Source organism: Anolis sagrei, chromosome 1, assembly GCF_037176765.1.
Source record: "Anolis sagrei isolate rAnoSag1 chromosome 1, rAnoSag1.mat, whole genome shotgun sequence".
In the NCBI taxonomy this organism is placed as follows: Eukaryota; Metazoa; Chordata; class Lepidosauria; order Squamata; family Dactyloidae; genus Anolis; species Anolis sagrei.
The window spans coordinates 285,106,781-285,122,461 of NC_090021.1; the positions used below are offsets into that span (position 1 = coordinate 285,106,781).

At 38.9% G+C, this 15,681-nt stretch overlaps 1 protein-coding gene across 7 annotated transcripts in view; it reads left to right on the top strand.

Annotated features, from left to right (window-relative positions):
• SIPA1L1 (signal induced proliferation associated 1 like 1) overlaps positions 1–15,681 on the top strand; it is a 181,784-nt gene that overhangs the window by 98,383 nt on the left and 67,720 nt on the right. For all 7 annotated transcript variants that reach the window (XM_060761557.2, XM_060761548.2, XM_060761605.2 and 4 more), the window contains 3 exons: positions 5,089–6,864; positions 8,349–8,479; positions 13,933–14,121. In XM_060761557.2, coding sequence (XP_060617540.2) covers positions 5,376–6,864; positions 8,349–8,479; positions 13,933–14,121 — 1,809 coding nt within the window. In that variant the 5' untranslated portion in view covers positions 5,089–5,375. The remainder of the gene's footprint in view (positions 1–5,088; positions 6,865–8,348; positions 8,480–13,932; positions 14,122–15,681) is intronic.

Genomic DNA, 15,681 nt, shown 5'->3' on the forward strand with positions numbered 1-15,681 from the left:
TGTTGTTGTTGTTGTTATAAACATAACAAGATTAGTACACAGCAAACAAGATCACTATGCTTGCTGTTGTATTGGATCACATGTCGGACACTTCCCAAGTGTCTAGGACTGTGTGATGTATCTGTGAATAATGCGTTCAGATCCAAGTAGAGTGGTCTTTTGCAGCTGACAGATGGTAATTTTGTCCGTGCCGAATGTTTTTAAGTGCAGGCCAAGGTCTTTAGGCATTGCACCCAGTATGCCGATCACCACTGGGACCACCTTGACCGATTTGTGCCAGAGTCTTTGCAGTTCAGTCTTTAAATTCTCATACTGCTGCTGCTGTTGTTGTTATTAATGCCCCGCTTTATTTCCCTCAAAGGGAAGTCAAAGAGGCTTGACATAAAAGCATTAGTATACAATTTAAAATATACAAATATTCAAACATTAAAATAGAATGAAACACAAACAGAACTTGGAGCAGTGGGTTCAAATTACAGGAAGGAGGTTTCACCTGAACATTAGGGACCTCATCACATTATAGATTGAATCCACTTTAAATCCAGTTTCTGCCTCCTGCAGAATTTTGGGGTTTGTAGTTTAGGAAGGAGCCTTTTACAGCCTCACTGGATTTAAAGTGGATACGTTCTCTAGTGTGATGAAGTAGTAGGAAGAACTTCCTGACTAAGAGCTGTTCAACAGTGGAACTCTCTGTCTCAGAGTGTAGTGGAAGCTCCTTCCTTGGAGGCGTTGAAACAGAGGCTGGTTGGCCATCTGTCAGGGGTGCTTTGATTGTGCTTTTCCTTTATGGCAGGGGATTGAACTGGGTGCCTGTGTAGTCTCTTCTAACTCTATGATTTCATGATTCTTTAAAGCACCATTTTGAAATGCTAAGTTTTCTAAGGAAGTGATGCCCCCCCCCCCTTCAGATTCACATATTTTTGTTGTCAGGAGTGACAGTTTAATTTTTTAAAACGTATGTACATTTTGCCTGATTGTTGTTCTTAATGATGAGTCGATTTGCTTTTTAATAATCTTAACTGCATAGTGGAAAACAATAACTTTTGTGGAATTAACAGTGGAAATATTTGAACTCTCTTGACCATTATTTTAAACTGACTCTCAATTATGAAAGAAAGGCATGTTAAAACATGGATTGTTTCGAATTGTTGATTTCATTAACGACCTAAACATTACATTGGCAAAGTAGATAAGACATGGCAGTTGGTACTTAAATATGTAAGCTGAGCTATTAAAGTGGGTAATATTTGAAGGACAGGGTGTAAATACTGCAACAAGTCTGTCATGCATTTTATTGTGCTTGCACATGTAAAGGTAAGATTATTTGGTTAGGCAAATGGGACCTGCAGTGAAATGTTGTTATGTGAAGTACTCTGTTGTATTGTTCTCAGCCAGACATATTCTCCATACATAATTCCGTGATGCTTCATTAACATTTGCTGATTGTAGCCAGTTAGATGTTTAATTACTATGGGAGCAAGCTCTTGTTAGTTCAGACAAGAAATTGCAGAAAGTGCTAGTTTCCCTCGAACTGTCAGAAGCCTTGACTAGTATACAATACTGCTCTGTCAACATGGTGCTGGTTCAGCAGCATCCTTGCATGCACAGACTTGGCAAGTATTTAAATGTCACATTTTGTGTAATTGGTTCAGTCTATGAATAGGATCCTCTTCTTTGTGTTAAAGGGTGTACACGACAGTCCAGCTTTTGTGCTGACATTCCCTTGCTTTTGTTTCTTCCCTGCCAGGGTGCATTTGTGGAGGTGTTGTTGTTAAGGCTCCTGAAAGGACAATATAACACTCTGTAATTGGTTCAGGCAAGTGTGATGTGGAAATAATCTTTTTACAGATTTTACAAATACTTTTTGTATAGTAATATGCAAGAGTGTAGAAAATGTTAATTCACATAGGAAGAAAATCACAGGATATTCATAAATTTTATGGATTTTTTTCTTTCCATTTTGTGGAACCTCTGGCTTAAAAGATGTTAAAATTCTTCAAATAAATTGATTTGCTTTTTATTCTGCATCTTTTAGACATCTTTAGTATCTGAGATAGTAATATGCAAGGTTGAATTTGGGAAGAGATATTATTTCCATCAATAAGGAACGATAATCTCTGTTTTTATGCTATCTGAAAGCCTTGTGTTGCATCACATGTTGTCCTATAGCAGAGATGGGCAATCTTTTGAGCATGATGTGTCAAAATTCACCAAAAAACCGAGCATAATTCAGGTGATGTGTCACTTCAAAAAAATTAATAATTTTGCAATATTTAGTTTAAATAACAATATATATATAATTGTAATGTATAACTATATTTAATAAACCAAAAACTAATTATATAATTTACCTGATTTGGTATGCCCAGACCACCAAGAACTTGCCACAATTTATTATGATTCACACAGTCAAGGGCTTTAGAATAGTCAATGAAGCAGAAATAGGTGTTTTTCTGAAACTCCCGTCCTTTCTGCATTATCCAGCATCCGGATATTGGCCATTTGATCTCTCGTTCCTCTGCCTTTTCTGAACCCAGCTTGTCCATCTGGCAACTCTCTCTCCATGTCTTGCTGGAGTGGGGTTAGGCTTTCGGATATCTATATCTATTCCCTCAACCCCTGAGGGTGCCTTTAGCCACAGATGTGGGTGAAATGTCAGGAGAGCATGCTTCTGGAGCAGGGCCAGGCAGCCCTATGGAACGCTCGCCGAAGCCTCTCCGCTTGCAGCCTCGACTCGGCCTGCTTTGGCAGCAAAAGGCCGAGGAGTCTCCCAAAGCCCAGTGCGGCCTCAAAACCCAAGGCTGGCCAGATGCCTCAGGCTAGCCAAGAGGAGGGAGGCCTGGCTTCGGGACGGCTCTTGGCCTTGCCCCCCTCCTCCTCCTCCTGGAGGTGCTTCCTCCCGAGGCTGGATCCCTCCCTCGCTCCTGCTCACCTTGAGGAGGGAACCCATCAGCCTGCTTTCTCCTCAGCCACTCTTCCACATCCATTGTGGGCACGAGGCATTTTGGGCACAGAAGCCCCAAAGGCCTGGGGGGCCGAAGGTGGGGGCACCGCAGCAGCAGCCAGTCTCCTCGCTGCCCCCTTTGGCAGCAGCCACCACTCGGCCAAGGGCCAAGCTGGAGGGAGGGAAGACGAGGGAAGGAAGGAAGGAGGAAGGAAGGAAAAGGTATTTCAGGTGAGGGAGAAGCGGAGGGGTGGGGTGGATGAGCGGGCACGTGTCAGTAGAAATGGCTACGCATGTCAGTACTGACAGGCGTGTCATAGGTTCGCCATCATGATCCTATAGGGTCGCTTGACTTCAGCAACCTTTTTTCAGAACATGCAAGAGTCTGTAATGAGAAGCAGATGTGAAAAATTCAGTCACACATGCAAAATCTCTTATTTTCCCTGGAATCAAGCTACTAGAGGGGGAAAGGCTGTGACAGTTTAGTCTAAACAATACCTGCTTGTATATTGATGTATTTATGGATGTTAGCCAAATAAATGGTATACATTTATGTCTTGCATAATTTGGAAATCTTCCAACTGAATTACAGTAGCCATGAACAGCAGGGCTGCTGGTTAAACCTGTTGTTGCTGTCTGCTTGGGTATAGCAAAGAAGAGGGAGCTGCAGTATATGGTTGGTGACTCCCATCACATCTGAGATGAAAGGCAAAGCCATATCATTGGTTATGATGAGAGATCAGCCCCATTTGATCTCTTCCATCTCTCATTGTCACCTGGAATTTAGTCTCTATATCAGACTGCAGTGCAAGAGGAACAGGGTACAGTTGCACTAACAGTGTTTTTGATAGATCAGGTCATTTTGGATCCATTTCTACCTGAATCAGAAAAAATGTAAAGACATGACTCTGTTTGCAGAATAAATTATTACGGTCTCAACATGGTCTGAATAAGGATTATGAGCAAGGATTATGGATGAATTGAATCATGCACTTTATGTCTTTAACCAGTTTTTATTCTATGTATTTTATATGCTTACTGTTTTAACTGTTTTTATTTTGTGGGATATGTTTTATAATTATGTTTAAGAAGCATTGAATTTTGCCGGAGTTATAAGCCACCTTGAGTCCTCCTGCGAGAGTGAAAAAGGCAGAGTTTAAATGAAGCAAATAAATAAATTGGTTCCATACCTGCCAATTCTAATAACAATTAGATCTGAGCCCATTGAGGTCATTTTTTTCCCCAAAGACCCCACAAAACCTAGACTTGGCACTGATTTTCTAGATGAAATTGGTAGCAGTATGTTCTCAAAACCAGTACTAATTGGAACTTCCTACGCAGGGGAGGTTACCTTTATAGCATATTTTCTTCTCAAACTGTTTTTCTTCTCAGTTGAGGGGATTTTCATTGGAACTGTGCTAGGGAAAGGATTAAATCCCTTCATACTATGATCCAAATCTTGCTTTTTCAATATCAGATATTTACATTTCAAAAATGCTTTCATATATTTAACACGTATAGATCGACCACCAGATAATGTTTGCAGACAGTGCTTTAGCTCTGCTACAGTTGTTTGATATATTTATTTTGTTCTATTAGACTTGTTGCAAGATTTATTTTTGTTGATTATATGTGCTTTGTGCATTTTGAGTAAAAAAAATAATTAATAGTAATATTAAGTAAGTACAGGGAAAAAAAAACTGTTTTAAAGATGTGTTTAGGGAATACAGCAGTTAAGGAAATGGGAGCAGCTTAGTACATCAACTTTCTTGAAGTTACAGCTCCAAACTCAGAATGTTGCAATTCCATGTTGGAAAAGCTTTGTTTATGAAATTGGACTTTCATGATGTTTCCGTCTGCAGCTCACTGTGCTCCAAAAAGTCTGTTGTCCTTAGGGTTGGACAACCTCTGTAACAGGATGGCATGTGATAGGGAAATTGCAGCAGTAAAAAGACACAGATGTGCAATCTGTTTGCATGCTACAACCTGCATATTTAACAGTGGACCTGGAGAAAACTCTGGATAAAGTAGTTACTATGTATACATGTTCTGGTTTTCATTTTGGGTGGGATTTTGGGGGGGGGGGCTTTATATCACTGTGTGCATTGCATTAATTGATTGTTCCATCTTTGTCTTTATTTCAGTGTACTGAAATTATCGACCTCTTTCTGGGCATGTGTGGAAAAATGACTGCTTGTTAAAATGGATGGACTGAGGCTCCTAAGAAGTCGGAATTGATTGAACGAAACTGGTTCTTAGACAAATAGCATCAGTAGGCCATTCACTACTACATTAAATGATCACAACTGGGATCTCATGCAACCTTTGTATTTTCTGGAGAACCTTCTCCAGAAGAGTGTTATAAATTTTAAAGGCAGAGATGACTGCGTTTTCTTTTGGAGCTTATTAAGGATAAATACGTTTTCCAATAATGACCAGCTTGAAGCGGTCCCAGACTGAAAGGGCTGTTGCCACGGGAGTGTCAGATGGAACTCCTAAAGTTCACTCAGATGACTTTTACATGAGACGCTTTAGGTCACAGAATGGTAGTTTGGGATCTTCAGTGATGGCTCCAGTAGGCCCTGCACGTAGTGAAGGGTCTCATCATCTTACTTCTACTCCTGGAGTTCCTAAAATGGGAGTTAGAGCAAGGATTGCAGACTGGCCTCCAAGGAAGGAAAACATCAAAGAAAACAATAGATCAAGTCAAGATATGGATACATCAAGTTGCCTTGATAGCATGTCTTCAAAAAGTAGTCCTGGGAGTCAGGGAAGCTCCATTAATTTGAATGCCAGTGACTCTGCCATGTTGAAAAGTATCCAGAACACACTTAAAAACAAAACAAGACAATCTGATAACCTAGATTCTAGGTTTCTTACACCTGATGGTTACCACAGCTCCCCAAGGAAAGCTCTTCGTAGAATAAGACAGCGTAGTAATAGTGATATCACCTTAAGTGAGCTTGACGTTGATAGCTTTGATGAATGTATCTCACCCAGTTATAAATCTGGACCATCACTGCACAGAGAATATGGCAGCACCTCATCAATAGATAAGCAGGGTACTTCGGGTGACAGCTTTTTTGACCTATTAAAAGATTATAAAGATGAAAAATCTGACCAGAGGATCCTAGGCAGCAGCAAATTCAGTGAAATCCTTATAGCAAGTGGAAGTAAGGGTTCGGGGTTTTCCTTAGATGTGATTGATGGACCTATTACTCAGAGGGAGAACCTCCGATTATTTAAAGAAAGGGAGAAACCACTGAAAAGGCGTTCAAAATCAGAAACTGGAGATTCTTCCATTTTTCGAAAGCTCCGTAATGCCAAAGCTGAAGGGGAACTCGGGAAATCTTCTGACCTTGAGGATGGAAGATCAGAAGATAGCATCAAGCCTTGGATTTGCCCAAAGTGTTTTGCCCATTATGATGTACAAAGTGTATTATTTGATTTAAATGAGGTGGCAGTTAACAGGCACAATGTTATTAAACGAAGGAATACAACAACCGGAGCTTCTGCTGCTGCAGTTGCATCCTTAGCTTCTGGACCATTATCCCATTCTGCAAGTTTTAATTCACCAATGGGCAGCACAGAAGACCTGAATTCCAAAGGGAGTCTCAATATGGACCAGGGGGATGATAAAAGTAATGATCTTGTGATGAGTTGTCCCTATTTTCGTAATGAAATTGGTGGAGAAGGAGAAAGGAAGATCAGCCTCACCAAATCTAACTCTGGATCCTTCAGTGGCTGCGAAAGTGCCTCTTTTGAGTCTACTCTTAGCTCTCATTGCACAAATGCTGGGGTCGCTGTACTTGAAATACCGAAGGAAAATCTGATGTTACACTTGGACAGAGGGAAAAGATACATTGTTGAACATGTGGATCTTGGTGCATATTATTTTCGGAAATTCTTTTATCAAAAAGGTGAGTGGCCGTTTATTAATTAAGACAACTGTTCTTTGCTTTAAACTGAAAATTCTGAAAATACTGTTCTGTTGCAAAATTATTCCCTTTGCATTAAAACATATACAAAACATTTTAAATAGCATATATAGGCTGAGCATCCCTTGCCTGGAATTCCAAAGTCCAAAATACTCCAAAATCTGAACCTGTCCAAATGGGTGGGTGAGATAGTGTCACTTTTGCTTTCTGGTGGTTCAGTATACACAAACCTTATTTCATGCACAACATTGTTAAAAGCATTGTATAAAATTACCTTCAGACTATGCATGTGTATTTAGACTTAGGTCCTATCTTCCAGATATCTCATTATGTAGGTAATTCAAAATCTGAAAAAAAAAATCCAAAATAGTTCTGGTTCCAAGCATTTTGCACAAGAGGTACTCAACCTTTTTCCTAACAAAGCTTTGTAACTTGTATGGACAACAGAGCATGCCAAAAGGAAAAGATTACAGAAGCGTACTGCAGATATTTTAAAATATTTGGAAAGTAATGGAAACATACAACATTTTTATATGATGGCAAATTATGAGAAGAGTTTGAAAGTTGTCGAAGGATTTCATGGCTTGAATCACTGGGTTGTTGTAGGTTTTTTGGGCTATATGGCCATGTTCTAGAAGCATTCTCTCCTGACGTTTCACCTTCACCTGCAACCTCTGAGGATGCTTGCCATAGATGCAGGCAAGACGTCAGGAGAGAATGCTTCTAGAACATGGCCATATAGCCTGAAAATCCTACAACAACCCAGTTAAGTTTTCCCCCCTACTATTTTGTTAACTGCAGCTCCCTGTTTTATACGAACTAAGATAAGCATTAACCAAGATTTGTTAACAAACAAGCTTCAGAAAATATAAATGGTTGTAATCCATTGCCAGGATCGCACTACAAATTACAGTGAATTAAAAGCAGATGCTTCCAGACTTGTACTTAAATGGAAGAAGAGAATTATGCTTGTTCATATTTTGCTAACTATGGTTTGATGTGTTAACTAGAGGGCAACCATAAGAAAATAAATTGTTTTAATGAAAGAATCTTGAATGTTGTGTGTATGTACACATACACAGTTTTTAAGAGTTATAAATATCAATTTTAGAGCAGTTTTTCTATTTTTTTCTAAGTCAAAAGTAGGTTGGAATAATGTGCATTACATCTCAAATTTGATTTTGTGTAAAGTTCTTGCGATGATATATGTGAGTCATGTTTAACAACTGCCAGGAGCTGGAATTACAGTATTTAGCATAAGTATCACCAATAATTATAGAAATGCTATCCAACTGTATCTCGGATAGTCTTCTTTACATGTCACATTTATGTCTATGAACCTGCTTTGATGGATATTTGGGATTTGTTTACATAAAGAAAAAATGCCTCATGTGAACTAGCTCTAAAGACTTTGTCTAATATTAATATCTCTCTCTTCCACTATCTTTACTTACTTAACACATAAGAACACTGGAACTACTTTGGGGCAGATGAAAACCTTGGTCCTGTAGCTGTGAGTATTAGAAGGGAAAAACCTGAAGAAATAAAAGAAAATGGTTCTCAGTACAACTATCGCATCATTTTCAGAACTAGTGAGGTAAGCAACGTATAGCCAATATCAAAATAAAAATTCAATGTATATATTATACATGCTGTCTACAGATATTACTTGAATTAAGGAAGAGTTTTCATATCTTTTTGCTTTATAGTGCCCAATTTCTTTAATATCCTATAAGGCACCATTGAGTTAATGTTCAAATAATTTCAGTAATTGTGCTAACAACTATTCCACATTTCCAACATTTTTATTCATTAGCCCTAATACTTAGATGTTTTCATTTTACAATATGTTTGGTTGATATTGTTATTCATTTAATAGTTTCATGTTGGAAGGAAGGCTGTGATGATTTGATTGTATTTTTTTACACAGAATAGTTTTCTATTTATCTCATATTGAAAAAGAACACAAATCATTTTCTATTTTTTCCTTTCAGAAAAAAGAGTAGGGAGAATAAAAATGAGAAATAGCTGGCATATGGAGCTATTACCCATGAATATAAAGGTGGGGAAAAACTTTAGTCAGTGGAGATGAGGGTGGATATAAATCTGGCTATTTAAATTCCACGTTGAAGGCTAAAATTAAATGGTAGTATCTTTCAAAATTCTGATGATTCATTTGTTGCTTGAACCATAAACCATGTGTCAGTCTTCTTCCATTCATGTCAAATAATAAAGTAAATAATATGGAGATTATAGTTTTGATCCACATTATTGATGACTGTGAAGACTGAGCTCAGCTGTGAATCAATTTGACACTGACATTTTTCTCTCTCAAGGACATTTTGACAATAAAGATTAGAAAATGTTTTCTTTACAGTTTTCTCTTAAGGAAAAGTATGCAAATATCAAATTTTTATAATTGGTGCTGAAAAACAGATCAATCAATAATAGAGAAATCCTTATGGAAGACCAAAAACCTTCCCATTTTCAATTAGGGCATGACAAGCAATAATTTTTCTGTGACACACTGCTGGTAAACCGTTTGTCAAAAATAAGCAGTGATGTAAAGTGTTCCTTTCAATTTTTATTAGTCTCAAGTTTTTGCATTAGTACAGAGTTTAACTATATTTTATTACTTCTACCTACTTTCCCTGTATACCTCTAGACCAGGCCTGCACAATCTGTGGCACTCCAGGTGTTTGGGACTCCAACTCTCTGAAACCCTGGCCAGCTTATCCAATGGTCAGGAACTCTGGGAGCTGGAGTCCAAAACTTCTAGATGGCCATAGATATTGCAGGCCTGCTCTAGAGAAATATCTTTAGCTTGGGCTAGAGAAATGCCTCACACCATCCCTTGTGATGACCATTCATTCTTTTAACTCTCATGATGTATGAGCCCACCTGGGCTCTGAGATCATCAGGAGTGACCATCCAACAGTCTCTCATGGTGCAAGCAAGATTGGTGGGGACTTCAGAAACAATAGTTACAGCAACAAGAATATCCTTTTCATTTAAATATGATTTTTAGAAGTGTTCGTCTATAAAACTGTACCTGTCCAATAAAACATCTTATTTTTCTAAATCTATCTTCATAGTTATTAAGAGCTTTGAGGTTGCCTTCAACTTATTGCAATTATATGAATTTTAAGACCTCCAAAAGACCCTGTTTTTAACAGCCCTGCTCAGGTCTTGCAGACCCAGCCCCATGGCTTTTTTTGACTACCCATCTGCACTGACCATTTAATCTGGGGTGAAACCAACATAAAAGGAAGTGGATTCACCGTGTTAACTATTGCATTGCAAGATCTGGAACTGGTTCGAGGGCAGGACGGTGCTTACATGCCTGCAGAGGATATTTTTGAAACGGTTCCGATATCTGCAGCTCCATCTTGATGGCTGTGGAGAATGCATTCTTTTCAGCAACAAATCCCTCCCCCAAATGTGCGTGTGTAGCTCTTCACACAACAGTTCACATTCTGCGAGTTGCTTTCGCCATGTGATATGGTTTATACTGATGTGCATTAAGGGCTCTATTTCAGACTATTTTCTAACTTTGCTTGTGTTGGATTAAAACCCTTAAAGCAGTGGTTCTCAACCTGTGTGTCCCCAGGTGTTTTGGCCTACAATTCCCAGAAACCCCAGACAGTTTACCAGCTGTTAGGATTTCTGGGAGTTGAAGGTCAAAACATCTGGGGACCCACAGGTTGAGAACCACTGCCTTAAAGTGTGTTGCATAGTGCTTTCCCAGCATGTACTTTCAAGTTGACTTCAAGTTGCATTAATTGATCAGTGTAGATGTGTCCTGAGTCACTCTGTTTTCCTCTATTCTTCATGTTTACCAAGCATTATTGTCTTTCTCCGTGAGGAAAGAGTTTGGCATTCATTTGTACATCTTCATACTTGAGGACTTTTATCAAGTTCATAGCTGCCCTTTCCAATTTTAATCTTCCTCTTTTTTCTTGAATAAAGTCTCCCATTTTGAGTGATGACGGAATCAAGGCACATTTAGCAAGTACTAAATCTGGTTTCTTCACATTTATGGCTCAAGGATCACCAGAAATGCACGCGCACACACAAAATGTGGATTTGTGCTTTGATTTGTAATTCTGTGTTGCCAGACAGGACTGCCCTGGTTGCCAAAACTGCATGAAGCTGTTGTTTTGTGTGTGCTTAAAAATTTGGAATGGAGACAGATAAATAAATCCTATTTCTTAACAGTACACATTATCCTAGATTTTTGGAACTCTATGTTTTCACACCTTCTAAATGCATTGCTTTTTGGCTATTCTACTTGACATTTGCTCTTATGCTGCAATTTCCTTAGTCACTCTAAATCACACTTTGCTGACCATTTCAGACTTCAGCTTCATGCATCCATCTTGAAAACTGTTTAGCATACAAATCGGATATTATGTTTGCTAACTGAATGCTAGGTTAGGATGTAATGTTTGCTAACAGAGTACTAGACTCAAATATTGCAAAGATAATTTGTAATCTCATAAATCAGTTCTCGCTGATGTTTGAGCAGCTTCAAGTATCACAAGATTCCTCTACTGAGGAGTATGTAGCAGAAGTCATTTTTCTGTAAGCAGAATTGTTCTTGCGATACGCTCAGGTGCTGACTTTTCTGCTTACTCATGTTCAAAGAAACACATTCAACTTTTCATACTACTGTGCATGTGGAGCATGAAGTAACCATCCCAGCAATCCTTTTGAAAAAGACTCTCTAGCTTGCAAAAAATCAAGCCCATACCTTTAAAAAGGATTGCACATTTCATCTTTCCAACTGTCAGCTTAAAGGCCAAAAAAAGCAAACAAAACCTGGCTGAAAATGTGTATGCAATAAAGGGAGCTTCTTTCTACCACTGCTAGTACTATTACGATTACTATTACTAGGAACAACTGGTATGGCCAGCCAAGGCTGTGAGCAATAACACACACACACACCCTCACACACAAGGCAGGACAGTGGGATGCTACCACTGTATATTATATTTTTCTTTGTTGCCACCAAATATTTAATAAGATTTCTTTTGCTACCACCTTCTATTGGTTCATAGGCCACCTCCTTGCCAGAATGTTAAAGAAGAAACACAAATTCTTCAGGTGATATGAAATAAGAATATGTTTTTTATTTGGCTCTGGAACAGTAAAGATGCATAATGGTTTCAATAAAATGTCAGGCTCAACTTTACAGAGAATGGTCTTTAACTTGAGTTACTTAAAAAGCAATGTTCCACACACAGGAATACGAACAGGTTATTCTGAACCTTTTGAATCCTTTTCTTCCATACCAGCCCCTTAACACTATAGAGGCCTAACTATTTTCCTCAAAGAGGTATCTTTTAACAACAGTTTGTAAAATGCTTCCTTCCTTCCTTCCTTCCTTCCTTCCTTCCTTCCTTCCTTCCTTCCTTCCTTCCTTCCTTCTCCTTCAAAACTCCTAACCTAACCTTTTAAAACCACACTCCCAACAGAACATAATGGCTGCCTTAGCTTCTTCCTTTCCCTTTTTGGCTCTGCCCATCTCCATCTGCTAAGCAATTCCCTCCAATTTAATCAGCCAGTCAGGCTTCCCTTCCAGCTATGGAGCTGCCTGATCACTCCAATCCTTCTGCTCTCCTTAGCTTTTCCAAGCCAGCCTTATTTACCGCTTTTACACCAACCCTGTAAGGTAGGCCAATCCGTTACAGTGCCCAGTTTTGTTACCTTCAGATTTGAAAATAAATCACTCCAGAAAATTTGAAATGGTGTCTAGATTCAAGCCCTCCAAGGAACTTCGTGGACACAGTTAAAGTATTCAATGCATGAAAGCAACAAGCCATTTAATTTTTTTTAAAAAAAGATGTCTCTTTTTCTTTTTTGTAAAAAGCATTTCTGTATCTCATCGAAACATTAGCTGTAAAGACAGCTTTTTTTTATGTCTGTGGGCTTCCAAATCCTTTTTCAGCTATGCAGCCAAAATAGCTTGGGCCTAGTATATTATAAGGAATTATACTTTCCACGAGAATGCAGTTTTTTTATCTTAAATCTCAGTCTACAGATAAGAGCCCCCGGTGGCGCAGTGCATTAAACCCCTGTGCCGGCAGGACTGAAGACCGACAGGTCGCAGGTTTGAATCTGGGGAGGGGCGGATGAGCTTCCTCTATCAGCTCCAGCTCCTCATACGGGGACATGAGAGAAGCCTCCCACAAGGATGATAAAACATCAAATCATCCGGGTGTCCCCTGGGCAACGTCCTTGCAGACAGCGAATTCTCTCACATCAGAAGCGACTTGCAGTTTCTCAGGTCGCTCCTGACACGACCAAAAAAAAAAAGTCTACAGATTTTAAATTCTCTCTTAAGGAAGTGGTTTGGGAAATTAGTGTGATGGCGACACACTGAATTTAATACCATTTCTTGCTCGCAACTCCATACTGTATTTTGTTTTGTACATATTCTAATATTTTAAAACAATGTAAAACTGTTCATAACTATAGCACAATTAATAGAATGTGTGTCTGGATTAATTATACATTTACTTGGCTCATGCTACATTATCTTTAAATTTTCTTGCTATGACTTTACAAAAGTATATTCCTTTGTAATTTAAAATGCAAGACAAAATGTTAGTATAAAGATGGAAGGCTCAGTTGTGCTAAATATTGTGCTGGGGAATAGCATTGTTCTTGCCATAGTGCTGTCTTAATTATGGTGCAGAGGTGAATCAGAACCATTTTGCATAGTACTGTGAAAATACAGAAAGGGAACACATAAATCCATCCATAATTCAAGTAACTTAGAAAGGGGGGAGGTTCCTAAATCTATACGAAGTAAAATATTTCCTCCTTGTGCCACCATGCATGTTAATTATGAGGTAGTTTCTCTTAGTATCATGTAGAAAAGGCGGTACAGCTCATTAATTTAGATATCAACCTCTCTTGCTTGTCTTATAACACAAGGTTATCCTCAGTTTCAAGAACCAAACATAGGAAAGCACAGTCAGTTACTTTGAGCCTGTTTCCCATTTTCTGTGTATATTTTAGAATACATTTGTTTTTGTTTTTTAGCTTACAACATTAAGAGGTTCTGTCTTAGAAGATGCAATACCATCCACTGCAAAGCACTGCACAGCCAGAGGATTACCTTTGAAAGAAGTGCTTGAACATGTGGTCCCTGAACTAAACATACATTGCCTTAGGCTGGCCTTCAACACTCCTAAAGTCACAGAACAACTAATGAAATTAGATGAGCAAGGGGTAAGTGCTGTGTAATAAACATTGCTTCTTTTATGGATTATCATTACATTAACAAATGTGTACAATACTTTTATTCGGTTTATGGGTTTCAATGAATCTATCATATATCTATTATTACTACAGTTATGTTATGAGATCTCATAAGTTAGATTTTGTTGCTTAACACATGTGTTTAGAAAGAAGAGTTTAAATATTTAAAAGTATGCTACATGGAAGCAAAGTATTATGTCCCACATATACATTTAAAAAAAACAAAACAGCGACAGGTTATTTGTATTTATTGTATAATGTCATTTAAATCTAGTTGCTGTTCCTACTTAGAGTAGAAGCTTGAACATTACTGAACATGTTTAGTACTCATTTGTGAAAACCCCATTGATTCAACAATTCTACTTCTTATTGGGACCCAAAACTGGATGTAACTGATTCATCAGTTGGTTTTAAGATTGTATTTTTTATGTATCATCAGATGAAAAAAGATTCAGATTATAGACACTGAAGTTATACACAATATCTCCAAGTCTCGGTTCCAGATTTTTTAAGTAGCTATGTGCAACATATACTTCTTCATCATGGTCTCTGTGAAAATTGCACTGATGGGACTACCTGCACCTGCACAGTGTGCTTTGGAACCTACTAGCAAGCTTTAGAAGTCTTCTGGCAGCAGCCCTGCCCACCCTCCCTAGGAGGCATATAATCAGTGGGAGGTGCTGAGGCATTAGTTCCTGAGATCCTCTCACATCACAGCAGCATCGGTTTCCTTGGCAGCTCTTCAAACTGAGGTTACCCTGTTTGGTTGTGTTTTTTCCCTGTTTGGTTGTGTTGACTCGGACTGTGTTTTGACTACATTTTTTTTCTATCTTCTGCCTTGTGCCTTTTGGAATAGCTTGACTACATTTGTTACTGTGGTGTGTTGATTCTGGACTGGGTTTGACTGTGTTATATCTCTAGCTTGTGAAATTGGATTATTTGACCCCCCCCCCCCAACATGAAAAGGGGAGTGTGATGGGGCAATCCATTGATTTGTGTCCAAGAGCCCGTCATTCTCCCACGTGTGTTCCTGTTGCACCTGGTCTATGATTAGGAAGAGAGCTCTGAGTGATTGTGTAAGTGTGAATGTTGTGAAGCATTGTCCCCCGCACATTAATCAAGGACAATCCACTGAGTGGTATCTAAGTCCTTGTGGTCTTCCCCAAGATGTTGTGTTGCCTGATTAGGCATTAGTAGTGTAAGAATTTTGAATCTATTGTGTAACTCCAGCTGAGCAGAAGTATTCTGAGGAGACTGCCTGGTCCTCTGTCTCTTTCTAAGGGCGACATTCTTCCAGGCCTGAGGGTTATCCACAATTGACGTGATCTCCCCATAAGACGTGATCTACCCTATCATGTCCGTGTTGCTGTAATGTGGGCTGTGTATCTAGATCAGCATGTTGTGACATGCCCAAGAAGAGCTCGAGTTCCTTAATGTCCTTAAGGATCTTAATACGGTCCTCAAATTGTCGGATCCTCTGTTCCATGAGAGCAATCTGTTTGCACTTGGTGCAGATGTAGTTGTCTAGTT